At 34.6% G+C, this 20,505-nt stretch overlaps 1 protein-coding gene across 1 annotated transcript in view; it reads right to left on the bottom strand.

Moving 5' to 3' along the window:
• LOC123681211 (alpha-2C adrenergic receptor) overlaps positions 1 to 13,231 on the bottom strand; it is a 437,152-nt gene extending 423,921 nt beyond the window's left edge. Inside the window, exon 1 of the mRNA XM_045619462.1 lies at positions 13,073 to 13,231. Coding sequence (XP_045475418.1) covers positions 13,073 to 13,092 — 20 coding nt within the window. The 5' untranslated portion in view covers positions 13,093 to 13,231. The remainder of the gene's footprint in view (positions 1 to 13,072) is intronic.
• Between the last annotated feature and the right edge of the window lie 7,274 nt (positions 13,232 to 20,505).

Raw genomic sequence — 20,505 nt, 5'->3', positions numbered from 1 at the left:
CTTACCCCAACTTTTCAAGTTTTTGTTACATTCCAAATTTTTATACTTAAGAGTTGAGACTGTGGCGGCTTCTCATAAAGCCCACATAGCAACAATAATAAAACACAGCACTCCGTGGCCTAGAGGCTAAGACTGTGTTCTCACTCACCGAGATGCAACAAGGTCCCGGGTTCGAGTCCCGGCGGCTCCCGATAATAATAAATTCCCCAAGCGTCTGTGACACGGCACACACAATTATACCAAAGTCACACTGATGAGTCCGGTGTGTGTGCCAGGGACGAAACGCATAAGTAGGTATACGTGAAATCTTACAAGACTATGTATATTTGATCACTGTAATGCTTGAAAGTGTGGCGAGCTCAGAAAAGAGTTTTTCAACATTGAAGAGGTTGAAAACTTGACTCAGATAAACAATAGATCAGGAAAGATTTGCAGTTTGGCCTCATTATACATCCATAAGAAAATTGAACCCGATATTTGTTATGCGATCAGAAGGTTTGCGAATATGAAGAGGAAATTCTTGGTAATTATATTATAAAAAACACAAAATAAAAACTCAGAACCGTCACTAGCCATACTGCCGCCCTAGACGGAGACCCAATTTTCGCCCTAACAAATGCTAACTCTTCAGAATGCTACGGCACCCTTGCAGGTTTTTTGTTCTATAAGCAAAAGAGCGGGAAGGGTGAGGTGGAAGAAGAATGGTTATTGGTGTGCTTGTATTCATAGATTTAGTGTTGAAAATCTTATAAGAAGTATTTTAGAAGAAAAAAATTTATTTTGATGTTTTTTTATTCAAATTTAAATCGAATAGATTATTTGAAAAACGATATAATGTAATAACAATATCGACTTCATGAAACGCTTGAATATTCCATTTTTTTGTTTTTATTATTGAATATATAACCGGATGAATTGGAAAAATGATCCAGAAGCCGCCACAAATGGCAATAAAATTCGTCCAGCAAAGCGAACGCCGACGATTCAGATGAGTGCATGTGTTTTTTTAGCATCGATAACTTGTCAACAGAACTATGAGTGGATTACGCTACATCTAAATATTTATGATTATCAAGCATAAGGCGGCATGAAACTCTGATGGTTTTTGATGTTAATTAAATTTGTCGGTATTCCTTTCTCTTGTTGCTGACCGAATTAAATCTCATTCGGTTCTTCAAATTTCGACACATGTGATTTTTGTTGAACAAGCTCGAAATGTCGCCCTTGAATTTTAGCGCCCTAGGTGACCGCATCCCTGCCTCCCCTCTATCGACGTCCCTGGACAAACTATATTACGGGTAAATAATTTCATTTTCCTTTCCCAAAAATTGTATTTGAGTCATTACTTTTTAGGCTATAACACGTCATGCTTTGTGTTTTTTCCATTTATTACGATCATAAATTCATTAACCATTTTCTCACGGAAAAAAAATTTGTTGTTGTTTTTAAAATATTACTTGTATTGTATATACGTATATATTGTTTTCTAATTATTTATCTTCATAAAATCATTAATGTGAAGTTGACGAAGTTTTTTTTTGTATTACTCCCCTCCTCGCCCCCCTTCCAAGAAAAAAAAGATCTACGCCCTTGTTCTTGACAATGTATTCGTTGATCGTTATGACAGAATCATTACTTATTTCGGTTAAATTCCTGCTCATCTTTCATATTTATAATAGATAGTGAAGATTTTTAGATTTGCGGGATTCCACCAGAAATGGCCAGTGCTACTGAAAATATCATCATGAATTTATTGTCGAATGAATCCAAGAAAATATGAATTCACTTCCAAACGTTTCATGTTTAATAACCAAGAGAATAATCTGAAAATATAATAATGGCACACTTCTCCCATGTGTTGAAAGCATATAACTAAAGTGCGTTCAGAAGTTATAGACATCCCGAGCGGCTGTGGAAAATCGATATTGAGTTGGTAAGGGCTCAGTAATATTTTGAATTGCTGAATTCGGGTAGGTATTGGAAATGTTATTGACAAAAGATTGAATTTACTTCAGTTTGTTTGTGTTATTGGTTTTGATCGAAGACATTGTGACTTGGGTGATTATATCAATTTTGAATACCCATATATTAGTTAATTTGAGTATTTTCATTTTCCCCCGTACTGTTCACCTTCAGAGGATCATTCGATAATTTTATTGTTATCATAATCAAAAGCAACGAATACATGAGTCCGGGCAGTTTTCGTTTCAAACTGAATATGACGCAATTCCTCAAGATCGCATTATTCGCCTTAAGAATTCGATTTCTCAGCGGTTTCCGCTATTCCGCTTTAGGATGGTCATACGAAATATTCAGAAATGCCACTAATGTTTTTCTTCTATTGTAAATTACCGATCAGTATTGAAATATTACTAAATAAATATTTGGTAATTTTTTCTGGAATTTGTTTCAATATCAAAAAAATTATTCATCAATTTGGCGTAAACCACTGAAATTGATGAAAAATTTCGAAAATTCTTGGACAACCAACTTCAGCTAAATTTAAGGGGGCCGAGTTTTTTTTGCCGGTGAGTGTATATACATACAAAAATAATTATAATAACTGTTTCATATATCTACCTGCTAATATCTGTTATTTTAGTTGGTTTTAAGCGTGAATTCAACTGCTTTCCGAAGTGCATATAAAAAAGCAGTAGGAATAAATTTGAATGGACTAGGCCGGAAAATTAACTTTTCCGAACTGTAAACAGTGCAGGAAAGTTCGTTGCATATCCACGAATCAGAATACTGGATCAACGTATTTTGCTCCGAAAAATAGGCATTCTTGAAGGATTTCATAAATTTGCTAGAATATGCTACGGTCTTCATGAAGTTTCACGTCAAGCTTGATATTGTTTTGGCTAGTCTTTCGCGAGCTTAGTTAAGAGCTGCGCCCTCTCCCAGGGGTGTTTCGTCCCGAGATTGCTGGTGGACTCATCGCTATCCAGCGATCTCTGTCCAAGACTCACCCTCTCACACCATCGTGAGAGGTGACCCTGCTGCAACTCAACCACCTCTTTAATCTGCCGGGGCCGAAGAAGTGTGACGCGAAAACCCATTTCGCCATCTGTGAGCAGACTGAGTCACTATATTATAAATTAATATCTACACGCAATTTGAAGTCGGATTTCTCGACATTAAAAAATTTTTTTTTTGTTATTTTCTATGATTTTCATAACGCCAACAACACGAATGTTGGAATTGTACCTGCATCGGATCTGTTGTAATTGAAATATCCAGTATTAATCTCGGAACTGTTATTCTAACTCTAAATGCAAACAATTTACCTAGTCGGCTCATATCAGGATACCCAGTTGACATACCTGACGAATGAAAGATATGAAAGTGCATAAAAGAATCTACATAAAAATCTCCTTTCAAAAGGCTGAAGGAACTTAGGTCGATGACAAATTGCTTAGGGCAATAAATGGCAGATATAACTACTATTTTTCAAATCGATTACTGTCAAAGATCCATTTAAACCTGTAGAAAAAAATCTATGATATATAATTATTTTTTTTCAAAAAGTTCTTCTTTCTCAAAAGAAAAAATAATTCTTCTCTTCAGTTTTTTCTCGAGGAGCATCTTCAGGTCTATGCCTGAACAAAGTCTGAATAGTATTTGACAAAACAGTTTATCGCCTTTAATTTTCAATCATCATACGCAAAACAAGAAAAATCTAAACCCGAACCACCAAAATAGAGCTGTATACTCATAAGACCAAATGTTTCCATTCCAACAAAACAACAGGAACAAGACTCTGAGGTCGGCCTGCTAGATTCTCCAAGACGCAAAAAGAAAGGAAACTTTTAGCACTTTAGCCTCCTAGATAATAGTATATTTCCCGAATTGGAGTAGGGCCGGAAAGACATCTGAACAACTTGAATTTAGTGAGTTTGGTATTGTGTTTATTTAAAAAAAAAAGTTCCCGAATTCAATTTTCGCGGAACTTCCTATATCTCTATGCCCCAGCGTCACAGCTATAACTGGAAAACTTTCCAGATTGCCTGAATTGAAGGTTCGAAAATGAAGGTTTAGTTTTCATTATTCGGCAGGAAGATGGGGTTGGGCGGTTGTTCTACTTACGGAATTTGGATTGCTTGAAACACGAGGGGCAGCCACTCGGAATTAACAGATTAAAATGAGGAATGAATAGTTGGAGCAACTAGGGCTGGGCCTCGTTTTTGATATCAGTCATTATGGAAGGACGGTAATTATTTTATGCAGATTTGAGTGCCTCTAGGGAACATAAGAAATTCAACATCCATTTTAATAAAAGGATAGATGACGTTATTGAAGAATCCAAGAACTGATGGTCTATGCTAAAAGGATTCTAAAAATGGCAGTGATTCAATTGAAATATAAAAATTAATAATATTTACAATTATATAAATATATGAAATACAGCAGTCAGCCATGATATCTGCAACACAAATCAGAGCAAATGACGTACAACCCATAGAAGTACGTAATATCTTATATTTTATGTTGAAGATATAATCCATCCAAGTGTCTCTTTGTTTTGTTGTTACCTATTACTGCTGGTGTTTCGAATGATTTTTGAGCGCTCTTTCTCTCAACCGATCTATCATTTCGTTGCAATGCCTGATCAAAGGACCTTGAAACTTGAAATTTGCAGGGTGGATTCGGAATGCCGCCCATTCGTTTATTAAAGGGCAAAAACCGACTTGAGGTTGCGTAAATATGCCATATATTTCCATGATTACAGAAAGAGATGTTGCTGTAACTTTTTGTGTTGAATATGTTTCATTTCTATTAAAAATAATTTCCCAACATGTGCCCGGTTAGGTCACCTGACCTAACGTTTATGGACTTTCACCTTTGGAAATGATTAAAGACTTGGAACATGTCTCCAGAGAAATAACGGATATTCTATATTTTTGGACTAGTAAGTGGTGATATCTCATGAAATATTCGATTAACGTAAAAAGTTGCCACAAAAATGTTTTTAAAGAAATGTAAATTTTCCGACAGAAAAAAGTGACAACAATATTTCGAAAATGAACACTTTCGAAAAACATTCTGTAACTATATAACGATGTTAGCTATGGAGTTTTCAGTTTTCGACAATGAGTTCCTTATGAAAATAAGCCCTCCGACACGTGCTTCAGTTTTCTTTTATCTAGTAGAGAAATAAGACTTCCTATTCAAAAGTGTCCAATTTGACCCACCCTGTATAGCAGAAGAAGGAAGTGATAATTGTATGTATGTGAAAATTCATGAAGAAATAAATGTTTTTTCATAAAATTATATCATGATATGAATCGATTTTGTGAACAAGAGCCGATGAAGTGAGGAAGACTTTGATATATAAAGATGGCGTCGAGTGATGTAGACGTTAGAAAATGCGATGGCGATGAAATGTCGAATTGTAGCGAATCGATTACTAAAAAATTTTTCAAATGTTGCTCAAGACCATGTAAAGTGTTGGTTTGCAAGAATTGTGATACTTTTTACCATGAAGGATGTGTTAAAAGGATGAAAAATATAATATACAAAAGTGATACAGTGATAATATGCTGTCAACAAGATGAGACAAATGCTGATGAAAAGGAAGACGTGAATAATCACGAAACCTGGGTGAGCGATGCTAAAATTTCCAAATTGGAAATGGAAAACTTGTATTTGAAGCAATTGTTACATGAAATACAGGACAAGAACTTAATTCTGCATCAAAACAATTTTTTGCTCTTAGAAAAAATAAACGACATGAAATCAAAACTTAATTTGGGAACTGGTGCGCCACCTATAGCACCGGTTGGAAAGCATCATATCCAAGCAAACACCACTGTACCTGATGATTGCAGAAATCTACGAATGATGAAGAAACCTACAATGGTTACAAATGAACTTCCACAGGTACGCATAGAACCACCTCTGTCAAACGAAAGTACTTCACGCACAATGTCAACGTCGGATAAGACGGTGTCACAGAACATAGATAAAACAAGTAACCTCAAAAAACGAGTTCAACAACAACAAATAAATAACAGAAGATTAAGATTAAGATCATTCAATTCCGCAACAAGTGAAGAGGTATGCGAGGTGAATATAATGAATAAAACGAAAATGGATCATGACGGTGATTGGAAAAAGGTAGAATATCGCAGGAAAAAAAATATACCACGATTTCAAAGACCGCAACCTATAAAAGGTGTAATAGAAACAACTAATTCATTAGCTGCAAAACAATTGAGCTGCCTATTCATAACTGGTCTGAAACCAAATACCAATCCAGAAGAACTCAAAAAATACATAAAGGAAATATTTAAAATTGAAATCAAATGTGAAGCTATGAAAACAAGGAAGGACTCATATAAAAGCTCTTTCAAGTTATATGTACCAATTGAATCGAAAGAAACAATCATGGATCCTAGTAAGTGGGAAAAAGGCATTAGTTTAAACCATTTTCTCCATATAAGACGATATCTCAACGAAAATTGAATGGAAGCATAAATATAATACATCAAAATATACAATGTGTCAGAAATAAAATTCTTGAACTGGAAATATTTATAGAATCACTTGAAGAAATCCCAGACCTTGTGTGTTTGACTGAGCACTGGCTCAGTAAGGAAGAAGAGCATTTTTTTAAAATAGAACATTATCACGTTGTGTCATGTTGCTCGAGGGTGACGTCTGTGCATGGGGGTTCATGTATTTTGGTAAGGGATACTCTTCAGGATTTTAAGGATGTACCATTCATAAAAGATATGAGTGTGGAATGTGAGATTGAAATATCATGCATCATGAGTAAAATAAGAAAGCTGGTTGTCATGTCTATCTACCGAACTGGCCTGGGAAACTTATCAACCTTTATGACCACATTTGAAGAAGTGCTTGATGCAGTGCATTGTAATTTTGCCAACTATGATGTGGTAGTATGTGGTGACTTCAACATTAACCTGCTGAATGATGACTGCTCAAAGGCGGAATTTCTAGACCTCTTAACTTCTTTCAACTACGTACAAACAATTTTCAAGCCAACTAGAATAACAGAAACAACAAAATCTCTAATTGACAATATATTCATAAATACAACCAAATTTAGAAACAATAAAAACCTCATATCGGCCTCAACAGATCATATGGGTCAGCACATAACAGTGGAGACCTTAACACCAATAGAAAAAAACGTGAAAGAGATCATTGAAAAAAGATTCTTCACAAAATCAAAGCTCCAAGATTTCTTTTATAGTCTTCAAGAGTGCACCTGGGACAACGTTATGTTGCAGATGAATCCAAATAGAGCCTATGAACATTTCTTTGATACATTGAAGTCAAGAATTAACCAAATATTTCCATTGAAAAAATGCAACCTAAAAAAAGGACTCAAAAGGATGTGGATCACTTTGGGAATAAAGAAGTCAAGTAAACATAAAAGAGATCTTTATGAAAAAATGTTGGACGGTTTAATATCACAGGAGTTCTACAAAAAATACTCAAATATATTGAAGCAAGTAGTTAGACAATCCAAAAAAAATGCAGAAATGACATTCATAGCAAATTCTGAGAATAAGACCACAGCCACTTGGACATTGATAAATAAAACAACCAAAAATGAAAGAGATAAAGACAAATCATTATTCAAGGTGTTTCCAGAAAAATCAGAGGAAGATTTATTAAACGAGATGAACGCTTTCTTTCTGAAGTCTGCTCCAAGACCTGATATGAGCAATAAGACGGACACAGAGACTGTTAGACCAATCGATAGTAGCATTTTTCTGGGGCCAGTATTGGAAGAGGAAATGCTAGGTTATATAAGGCGCTTAAAAAACAAGAAAACAGTCGGATATGATGAGATACCTGTTGACCTATTAAAAACCTGTGCATCAATACTTGTGAAACCCTTAACTCATATAATCAATCGAATATTGCAAGGAGGTGAATATCCACAGGCACTCAAAGAAGCTCTGGTTAAACCAATTCACAAGAAGGGAAATAAGAACATCTATGATAACTATCGCCCTATATCAATATTATCTAATATCAACAAGATTTTCGAGAGAATAATCTTTGATAAGGTCTTACATTTTTTTGACATAAATAACATCTTGGTTAAGCAGCAATGTGGTTTCAGGCAAGGAAAATCTACAATAAATGCAATGTATCAGGCACTAAATTCCATCATAAAATCATTGAATAAAAATCAAGTGACAGCAGCTCTTTGCCTTGATTTGACAAAAGCATTTGACAGTGTGAATCATAACATCCTACTAGAGAAAATGGAAAAATATGGAATAAGAGGAGTTGCACTAGATCTCTTCAGATCATATTTAACAAGAAGAACTCAAAGAACCACAGAGAGAGGAAAAAATGGCAAACAGGTAATATCAGATCCCTTACATGTTGAGAGAGGTGTACCACAAGGCTCAATATTGGGTCCTCTACTCTATATAATCTATACCAATGATTTAATTCATGTAACATCCAATGATATGGTTATGTTTGCTGATGATGTGTCAATGATTTTGTCTCGTAAGACTGTGACTGAATGCAAGGATCAGCTTGAATGTGACTTGAAAAATCTTGAAGAATGGTTTAAAAGGAATGAATTGGTAATAAACATCGACAAAACAAAATTGCTTGTCTTTAGGGAAAGAAATGAAGATGCCATAAGCTTGACATACCATGGTAAAACGATCAAGACAGAGGATGCAGTACCTTTCCTGGGGATATATATCGATAGGGATTTGAGTTGGAAAACACAAATTGAAAATCTGTCTACAAGTATTGCAAGATATTGCTATGCTTTGAGGATATTGACCAATACAATTAGTGAAGAGGCGGCCCTGACAGCTTATTATGCCTATGTTCAGTCCAAGCTCAGGTACGGAATAATTTTCTGGGGTAATTCTGTTGAGGCTGAGAGAATATTCATAATGCAGAAGAGATGCTTGAGAACTATCTTCAAAATGAAATACAATGAGAGCTGTAGAAATATATTTATTGGTAATAACTTATTGACATTGTACAGTCTGTTTATTTATGAATGTGTTATGTATGTAAGCAACAACTTCAATGATTTTAAAGAATTACTGTTAAGTCATGAATACAATACCAGAGGAAAAAATTATCTCAGTAGAGAAAAAACAAATTTTAGTTATATACAAAGGAATGCTGTATATTTTATAATCACAGTATGGAATAAATTTCCTCAAAATTTTAAATGCATGCCTATTGCAATTCAAAGAAAAAGATTAAAAATGTTTTTGGTTAGTAAATGTTATTATAGTGTTAAGGATTTTTTAAGTGAAAGGGATTTTGTTTCATTATAGTGTTCATATGTATTGATATGTATTGACGTGATCTACATCTGTTGATATTTGATCAAATAAAGGATATTATTATTATTATTATTATGTTTTTTCTTCAAGGAAAAAAAAAACCATGATTTTCCTTTTCACAAAAATTTATGATGAGATGACGTACTATTTAAAATGAATAACTTTGATTATATAACTAATGTTTTGATGAACCAATAGAATCCGTGAATTTCCAATAGTTATGGCATATTGATAAGTGAGTATACCCTTGACCACGTGGTATGATCGCTTTGGTGTTTCACCTCCTGCCATATTGGGATCATTTCAATAGTATCATTCTTGGCCGTACACCAAACAAATAAAAATCAAGCTCAGTGAAATGTCATTGATTTATCGAAATGCAGTGCTTTGGTTATAGTTATTGAAATTAATCGTATATTTCGATTACACTTACCTCTTCACTCGATGTAGTTCGCGAAACACGACTCGAGGTGCGTTCTTGTGATATTTCGCGAATTTCGTCTCGATAATCGGTGCATAATCGAATATCGTCTATTCTCTTGTTATATTATAACTGATTATATAAAAAATGTTCTGCTGAACAAATACAATCCGTAAATTTCCCATAGTTACGTCGTATTGATAAGTGAATATACCTTTGACCACCTGGTATACTCGTTTCGGTGTTTCGCCTCCTGCCATATTGGGATCATTTCCATAGTAACATTCTTGAACGTTCGCTAAAAAAATTGTCAAGTCGAGTTCAGTGAAATGCCCTTGAATTATCAAAAGGCTGCGTTTTGGTTATGGTTATTGAAATTATTCATTATATAAACGTAAGGAATACCACTCGACGTAGTTCGCAAAACACCACTCGAGCTGAGTCTCGTTACTCGGTGTATAATCGAACATTGTCTATGCTCTTGTGATATTATAAATGAAATCTCATATAAACCGATGATCCCTAATGTAAAATGAAGCGTACTAATTTTTGAACTGATCCCTGACACGGTATAGACCCCTCTTAACATCTAATTTCGCATGAAGCTTGATTTAATCATTTTACATCTAAGTGCACAATTTCATTCCAACTGAATGCTACTAAAATATTCAGCAACAAGTGATTGAAAGGAAAAAGAAGAGAAAGAATTTCTGACTACCGGGACATGCACTAACGGAATTATTCATTCAAAACATTCAGAACTTCCCGTGTGCTCCGTCTCTAACAGCATAACTCGTCTGTTCACATGTTGAAGGGATTGAGTTTTATGACTTGCTAGCTCACCTATGTGAGTCCCTTATCGATCCTACATTGGGTTACTATGTCTTGGCTTGTGAAAGTGTTTCTGTATTAGCTCCGCAGTTTGCAAGGTTAATGGAGCGAGATGTTATATACGTTGGAAATTATACAGAGACAGCAACGGTGGACTTATAGCAGAAGCGTAGCAGTAAATGAACTAAGCTGAGGAAATTGATTAATGGTATGTTATGTTCGTTCGAGATAAGCCATTCTGACGGGATCAGAAGTAAGGCGTTGCATCCGTCAAATGCCACTCTGGATAAGTATCGAGCTTGAACATGGAAGATCAGGATATTTCGATTATTTAGAGAAAACAATCCAGGATAATTGGAAAGGGAGGTCATATAAATTGTTTTTTGATATTAAATTCCCTGACAAATGATGTTCATATACTAACTGACAAAGAAACTGCAACATCCAGAAGGAACTGTTTGAATTTAATTTTTTTTTTGGTAAAACATAGATAGATAATAAGAAGTAAATGATTGAATTTGGAAAAAAAATCGTGAATGTTTTTTCATGTAAACAATTTTTGTTACTTAAATATTGTAGTCGTTTTTTGCAAGTTTTTTAAAATTTACAAAAAACCTACTATTCGAGGAGATCTAAAGCCGATGTTTATTTTACAAATAAAGTTCGAGACGTCATAGACTTATGGCCATTAGAGACTTATTTGCGAAAACTCGATCTTTTGCTGATGAATGGTTAGAAGAACAAGGCCATCCTGTAACTTTCTGAATGGTTTACCGCCGAATAAGGTTTTTGGGACTGCAGCATTATCGACCCCATCCTGTGTTACCTCTGACGGTTGAGCATCGCCGGCAACGATTACAGTAGTGCAGAGAACGGAGAAAGACATGAATCTCAGTTCGATGTTGAGAGTCATGTACACCGGACACTAGCGTTATGGTTTGGGGTGCTATTGCACATACAAGCAGGTCACCTTTAGTCTATATTCGAGGTAATATGAGAGCGCTGCGTTGGAAATAATGGAGCCATATATTTTCCCTTACCTTAACCAGCTCGAGAATCCAATATTTCAGCAAGATAATGGCTGATCTCATGTTGTCAGAGTTAGTTTAAACTTTTTCGAAGCGACCCATGTGAATCTTTCAACATGACCGCCCGGATACCCCGATTCGGAGTGTTGCAGTTTCTTTGTCAGTTATTTTTTTTTTTGGACTCCATCACTGTGCAAATTTATGCAGTGAGAATACTGACCAAAGTCAGCTTTTCTGAGACAATTAGAAGTGATTTCCGATTTTACGTCGATATTCCACGCATTGGATATTTCATCAACGCAGTCCATCATTGAAATATTAGTTTTTTCGGAACGAATGTTTATTGTACTTTTTATGTCATATTTGTAGGCTTGGTTAATCGATCGTCTAGAGGTATGATTCGATTACCTGGCCTTTCTTTTTTTTCTCCGTGACTTTGTTGGATTTGTAATAATTAAAGTCTTTTCAAATATTTACATCTATTTACAAAGCCACACTTATACAGTACAAACTCAGTATTGAGAAGATCCTTATTACGTCTCAATTACAAGTTTCTCACTACGGTACTGAATTTCTTCTTTAACTCTAGTTTAATTACTCGAAACGTCTTCGTTTATCACGTCTTCGTCGTACTTCAAGTTTTCGGTCGTCTCGTCTTTGATTTGTTCGCGACTCGTCTTAATCTAGTCCGCGAACCGTCTTTACGTCGTATGACTTAAGTTGACCGACCGAACTTATTCTGTCTCCCGTCTTAGACTTAAGTTAAACTGAACTGTCTGTACCCGTCTTCGGTTTAATCTGAACCGTGCTCTCTGCCGATTGGAACTACCCTCTTTCGAATATCCCTTCTTTTCGTTTTGGCCACACCCTTAGGGGAAAGTACCATCTCCTAGTCCAACGAAATCTTTTGCCGTACCGCCCCCAAAGATCTTCGCGGATTCCTGGAAATCGAATATTCTAGAAGGACTAGAACCTCAGAAAAAGATGAAACACATCTGGCATGACCGTATTGTCATCGAACCTTATCGACCCCCCAATAAATCTCTTAAGTTTTACAACCGACATGACACATTCTTCGACACCTCGAAGAATAACACATCCTTTGTGCATTATGTACAATAACCATTCGTTCCCTGTAAATTCATTGAATTTGTCATGCCCTTGGCACTTGAAGAAACTAATAGGTCTCCAAGCATCCGGTTGACCATCTCAATTATTTACAGGGAACAATAAACTGGATCCTACATATTTGTAGGTAAAAATGCAAGTTAAATGAATTTTAACTATATGTTTGGAGATCTTCAGGATTGTCCGTGCAATTATCAATGAAAGGAATGATATTTTTGTCGATGCTTGCGAACTGTCTGTTTAATTTCAAAAGCAATTCTTCGAATAATTTGATAGATGCAGTTTTATTTGCTCGTTAGGCTTTTGCTTTGATATACCCATATTCAATTTTAATTTGATTGCTTTGAAATACTCACATTAAATTTCGATCGACCATTGATTGAATTGAACTTTGACAACATGAGTCTGCAAGCACATGTTTTGGATATATTCCTCAATAATATTGGACCTCATCAGGATTCGAACCAATTACCACATAATAGCTCTAAAAGAGTCACAAGAGCTAATCATTGGTAACCTGTCGATGAAATTGAAGATGTCAAATTATATTCTTATGTCTTATATTTATTTCATTTGATTGATTTTCAATTCAAGTTTTTGAATTGGAATATTAAATATTCAATTTATATCATCGTTATATCTTAGTTATGAATATTGGTTGATGAATATCCATTAGACGGACAAAACTCTACCTCAATCATACCTACTTAATAAGTTTCATTCCTGAAAAACCTCTACTTTCTTAACCTTGAAATGAAAGTTGTTGATTTCTGTTTCCAAAAATACTGCGTTTTCTGTTGAATTTATTTGTGTTATTTCCTCGATAATAAAAATGAAGAAATTAATCGTCTACATCAATTATGGACGTTTTCAAGTTTCAATACAATGTTTGTTTATTTACTCGGAAAACCCGCTCAAGTCAATGTTTCTCTGAATAAATCATTTTGAATTCTTTAGAAAAACCATTGAATGACTGGAAGATCGTTTGTTCTTTTTTTAATCGATAGAGAAAGGAAAAGAGCATACTTCTTATGCATTATATTCAAGAATTACCAGGTAATTCTAGATTTGAAAATTGAACGGAATTGATTAGTATGTTTCAGTGAAATAATTCACGTAAAAATTTATTCATCTGCATAACAGATATAATATATACGTACGTGTAGTAGTTTTCTTTATTTATTTCATTTTTCCGAGATTCTTGATTGTAATCGCCACCAGGATGTGGTTTTGGGTGGATTGCTATATGAAATTGAATCCTTTCATATCTTATTTCGAAATTAACTTCAAACTATGTTTATTTCTGAATTTATGATATATTTTTTTTTTATTCCAGAGTTAATATTTACCACTTTTCATTTAACATTTAGTATAATCGTTTTGAAGTTTCAATTGAGTTTTGATAAATGTCAGCCGTGACAAACGATTGGTGGGCAATGTTGAATTCTATGATTCATGTCAAGTCGATGTATGTGAGTCAAAATTAGTAATTGCAATTTGGATATTTTTACTCTGAGCAGATAGTGATGATCACCCTCAGTTTTTTCGACAATTCTGAAATTCGAGATGAACTGACTGAATAAAAAATTTAGATTTTCATGAAGTGATGCAATCCGAGTAATAGGAAAAAGTTTATAATTATTAACTATTTAGTCAGAGAGAAGACACATTGAAGAGGTCCAAAAAAAATTGGCGGAAAACGTTTATTTCGTTTCAAACACTTGAAATTTTTCATAAAGAATTTTCTGTTACAACCATCATTAAAGTTTTTCAATTCATTAAACACTGCAAATTCCCAAACACACAAAGATTCAAAATCTCAGAAAGCAATATGATGATGATATTAATCACACTCAAATATCATGTCTTTAATTAAATATAAATGCATATGCTCAGTTTTTCCCCATTCATTAGAGATGTCTAATGAAACAAAAATTAGTAACTTCGAAACAGCATCTAGAGAGGAGTCGAGATGTCTAAGTTGGAACTAGAAACAGAATTATCAATATTTGTCTTCGACATATAGTTAACTCAGACCGTTTCCTATGTTCGTCTTCATCGAGGCACTGATAAGATCAATTCCAAAACTATTATCATAACAATTCCACTGGGGAGGGCTGAAATCAATTGGTATCATTTGCTTGATGAGCTGAACATGTTCCCTTTATCAAAACCTTAAACAATGTTTGAATTCATCGTTACACATATTTTACTATTGCAAGATTCGAGTGAAGTTGACAATTCTTTTTCATTATACTGGGCTCTCTGAGGAATGAACATCTTTAGGTGTTTTTGTATACTGACTCCTTCGCCATTTTGTATCTCATGCATACATTTTGCGAATTATCAATAACTTGTTGTAGCTTACCTGATACATATTCATTCTGTTAGTTGAAGATTTAGATTTTATGAAAAAGGTTACGAAGCATTTCATGTTTTCGATGTTTTCGAATCGCAAAAAAAAGGAATAAATAATGGGAGGCATATATTAAGCTCTATAAGAGAACTTATAGTTAACTGAGTCCGTTCAGTATGTTTATCTTCATCAGCGCACTGATGAGATCAATTCCAAAACTATTATCATAACAATCACACTGGGCAAGGATGAAATCAATTAGTATTATTTGCTTGATGAGCTGAACGTGTTCCCTTAATCAAAATCTTAAACAATGTTTGAATTCATCCTTACAAATTTCTAAACTCTTCATTTCTATATCTTACTATTGAAATACTCGAGTGAATTTGACAAGTTGTATTTCAATATACTGAGCTTCAGAGGAATGAACTTCCTTAGGTGTTTTATGTATACCTGCTCCTTCGCCATTTTGCAACTCATATTTATTTTGCGCTTTGGGTATCTATAACTTGCTGTAGTTTACCTGATATATATTCGTACGGATCTTTCAAAATTCTAGGACCAATTGGTATCATTTCCTTGATGAGCTAAACGTATTTCCTTTCTCAAAATCTGGACCAATGTTTGAATTCATCGTTACAAATTTTTAAACTTATAATATTTTACTATTGAAATATTCGCTTGAAGTTGACAAGTTTTTTCTATCATACTGAGCTAACAGAGGAATGAACGTTCTCAAAAGTTCTTTGGATATCTGTTCCTTCGCCATTTTGTATCCCATTAATCTATTTTGCGATTTATCGATAACCTGTTCTTGTTAACCTGATAGATATTCGTTCTGGTCGTTGAAGATTCAGATTTTATGGAATAAGTCACGAAGCTTCTCATGTTTTTGATATTTCCGAAACACATAAACTTTGTTAGTTTTGATATTAAATTTATAAAATAATATTTAATGGGAGACATATAGCAAGCTATAATAACAGAATTTTGAGTTAACTCAGACCATTCAGTATGTTTTTCTTCATTGAGGTATAAACAAGATCAATTCCTAAACAATTATCATAACAATCACACATGGGAGGGCTGAAATCAATTGGTATGATTTGCTCGATGAACTGAACGGGTTCCCTTATCGAAATTTTAAAGTTCAACTCACCATCACAAATTTTCAAATTTATAATATCTCATTATTGAAAGAGTTGACTGAATTTCACAAGTTGTATTTCATTATATTGAGCTTTCAGAGGAATGAACGTCCTAACATGATCTTTGTGTTCCGGCTCCTTCGCCATTTTGTATCGCATGATTTTATATTGCGATTTATCAATAACTTGATGTAGTTTCCCTGATATTATATTCATCCTGTTTGTTCGGAATTCTAATTTAATAAAATTAGTCACGAAGTATTTTGTATTGTTGATTTCGAATAACAGAAACTTCTTCGTTATGCGATCTGCTGAAAAAAAACATTTTAATGAATTTAAAAATTTTCCTGCTAACCACTTCATCAGAGATTATAGAGTATTCGATGTTTTCTGTATGGAGAAGTTTATTTCTCTTTCTCTCGCTCTCCCTCTGTTATTCATTTCTCTCGCGAATCTCGCGCTTTCAATATCTCTTCCTCTTCTTCTTTATTACTCTCTTTTCTATAGTTGAAAATTTTAATCCACTCTTAAAAGCCGTCGTGTGGTCACCACAGCAGCAGGCCAATTGCGATCGACGTCTGTTTTCGTCCTCTTTTAAGATATCCCCTGCAGCGCTACAACACCCTCAACCCACATGATCGACATTATTCGCTTCAAACGAAAGTATCGCATAGTTTATTATTTCGAAGCCTTAGAAATTGACAAGCGGTCTCGGTGACAGCACGACAGTTTTCGGTTCCGTATAAACTTTGATTTTAAACGATGTATGATGAACCTTGATCTTGAATTGGAGCTGTGGTTCCAACAAGACGGCGCAACATGTCACACAGCTCGTGCCACAATCGATTTATTGAAAGACACGTTTAGTGACCGCCTAATTTCACGTTTTGGACCTGTGAATTGGCCTCCAAGATCTTGTGATTTAACACCGCTTGACTACTTTCTGTGGGGCTATGTAAAATCATTGGTCTATGCGGATAAGCCACAAACCCTTGACCATTTCGAAGACAACATTCGCCGTGTTATTGCCGATATACTGCCACAAATGTTGGAAGAAGTCATCGAAAATTGGACGTCCAAATTGGACTACATCCGAGCCAGCCGTGGCGGTCATATGCCAGAAATCATATTCAAAATGTAATGCCACAAGTTTCTCTTGCGGATAAATAAAATTCATGTCAGTCGAATAATCCATCGTTGTTTTATTACAATTTAAAGTTCTATAGCTCTAAAAAAAACACCCTTCATTTCGTCATCTGAAGGACAATATCAGAATTAGGAATTCCGGAAGCATTTGTCCATTTCCTATAGGACTAGCGCTACTATGTGCACTGATCCATTGGGAAACGGATCATTCGGTTCTCTAAGTGGTTACGGACCTCATAAAGTCCTTATTTGGACTCTGGAGATAATAATTTGCATAATATAAACTTTTATAATGACTGAAATACGATCCACATCCAAAAATGTACGGTTTGGAGATCCAGACCTTGAAAGTATCCCACTTCAAGGAGAAGAAGAACAAAGTTATCAAATTTTTGGGTAGATGAGAGTTGTGGAGAAAATGTTGGTAAGAGAAATTAGAAAGAAAAACATGTTAAATTAACTCACGCAGAATTGAAAGAAAGCCATTATATTTCTGCAAATTTTGTCAAAAGGAGACTTGTGAAAACTTCAGGCATAATATTTGAGAAATTCACTGCTTGCAATTTTCGATTTTTATAAGGTTGATATGAATTTTCGTTATTGTTATTCTTGATATTGCTATGTTTGACAATACTTAATATTTTGTTGTTTAATGAATGCATCCAGTTAATTGGATTATATTTGGAGATCCTGATAGAAATAACTGAAATTGAACAATCAATACATATTGTATATTTTTTTATAATTATTATGAACATTTTTATTCAACAATTTTGAAATCGAATAGAGAGAAACAGCATGGTTCATCTTTTTATTTGGAGGCAAATCTCGATTGAATATAGTTATCTCTACAAAAATATATACTTTCAATATTTTAATAATTTTTTTATAAGTCTCGCAGACCGCAAGACGATGAAAGCGCTACTCTTTTGGACAACGGTGTTTAAGGGTTGAAATATTTTCAGTACGTTTATGCTGAAAAAAAAGTGATACCTTCTTCATGATGGTAACGTCGCTTTGGATGTTTAGTCATCAAATCCCGAAATATAAAAGGCAGCTCTCGTACACCAGTACTGTCGGTACACCGAAGTCCGTTAATTAACTCTTTCAACAGAACTCACATTACGCCGTAATGAGTCGAGGTTTATTCTCAAACATTTCAAAGAACATCTAACTCGAGCAAAAAATGTGACCCATATAATCCAGAAGCTTTTATACCCACCCAGACATTCAGAAAGTTCGTCTGGGGCAATTCCCTCAGATGTTCATCACCAGATTCAGTAGTTAATCTCAAACGCGCCCATTATTTTACTGCGAACGTTTAACGGCTGTTGGCAGAACGTAACTGCCAAAAAGTGGACCCGAAGCTGATTTACGACATAATATTTTCTAATTTAACTTTGAGCATCAACAAAGTTCAGAACGAAGTTATTACGATTGCTCACAATTTTCAATCCGATGCTTTAACGAATATTTATACTTTATGACTTGGATTCGCCCCTGCCAAAGCGTCCTCGTCGACAGTAATGCCTTCGAAATGTTGTCGCCTATACATTTCGTATGGGCTCTCCTCCTTTTCCAAAATTTATTTCATTTGATTTCGAATTCGAAATATTACATGTGGTATTCTTCCCAAATATTTCAAAATTTTGAATTTGTAGGCCAAATTGCACCCGAAAAATTTGAATAAATTCTTCAATGAATAGACTAAATGAATGTAGGATTTCACATATGCCTACTTATGCGTTTCGTCCCTGGCACACACAACGGACTCATCAGTGTGACTTTGGTATAATTGTGTGTGCCGTGTCACAGACGCTTGGGGATTTTATTATTATCGGGAACCGCCGGGGCTCGAACCCGGCACCTTGTCGCATCTCGGTGAGTGATTCTACAATCTTAACCTCTAGGCCACAGTGTGCGGTGTTTATTGTTGCTATGTGGAGCTTTATGAGAAGCCGCCACATGAATATCTTAGAGACCGAGAACGTTAGGACTTTTTGAGAGGTACAACGGGCTGCCAAATGTCTATATTTTTCGGATTCTGAACCCCGTAAGTTTTCGAAATGGCTGTGTTTGAATAACCGAATGATTCGAGGTCATTTCTCTTTGGTTGAACTCCGTATTCATAATAATTCTCAACGAAAAGTGCTAATTTTAAAATTTTGAAGGTTAAGAAGAATTACCGACACGTTATTCGAGTAAATGTCGAACTCTGGTACTCATTCATTTTATCTCTGGCACTACTCCGATGACCAAGCTTTGTACGGTGTACGAAGTTCTATATTCACTTCATTTCTTTCTTTTTGCGAAGCAAATGAGTAGAGGGCAGCACTGTATGTTGACTTTCACGAAATTATAATTTTACCTATTCTGTTATGATTATTCTCGCGAATATTTTAAAAATATATAAGTGCTTTGTGCAAAAAAACAACATCCCTTTTTTGCCATAAACGAAAAGTCACCAGTATTTTTGTGTTTTCATTCGCCAATTGAAAATATTCACTTTCTTCCATGAAGATTATTGTTTATGGAAATAATGTGAAAACCCTAGAAAAATCGGTGATTTATAAGAAGAAATATCTCTTATTTTGTTTTGAACTGAGCAACCACGTGATGGTGTTCCCTCTTAAGGTCAATGACCGATTTTGTTTGTTAATGGGAATCCTTAGTTTTTTTTTAATTGTTCCTAAGTTATTGGCATATAAAATGTTGTTTTCCCCATAATTGCAAAAATACATATCGACCCTTACTAAACTTTAGAAAATAAGTGCAGAATGGTGGACAGAATGTATCGTATATTTGGGATATTGAAGGAAAAAATTCGATGAAAATCTTTTTTCGGATTTATATGGAATTTTTTTGTGTATATGTAATTCATTCAAAAAGAGAGTTATCGGATATTTGAGCTCCGTAGTTTTCAGTGCAAATTTAATTAAAATTTCTTTTGCGAAACACGAAAAATTACAAAATATTTTTTCTTCAGTCGCAAATCAAAACAATTAAATACTACAATATAGATTATAGTTCATAGAAATTATGTAAAAAGTAAAAAAAAACTCCCAAGAAATATCCCTCATTTTGTTTTGAACCGAGCAATTACGTGGTGATATTCCCCCTTATAATAGCATGTATCAAT

This window comes from Harmonia axyridis, chromosome 5, assembly GCF_914767665.1.
Source record: "Harmonia axyridis chromosome 5, icHarAxyr1.1, whole genome shotgun sequence".
NCBI classification, from domain to species: Eukaryota; Metazoa; Arthropoda; class Insecta; order Coleoptera; family Coccinellidae; genus Harmonia; species Harmonia axyridis.
This window is presented reverse-complemented; position numbering and strand designations above follow the sequence as displayed.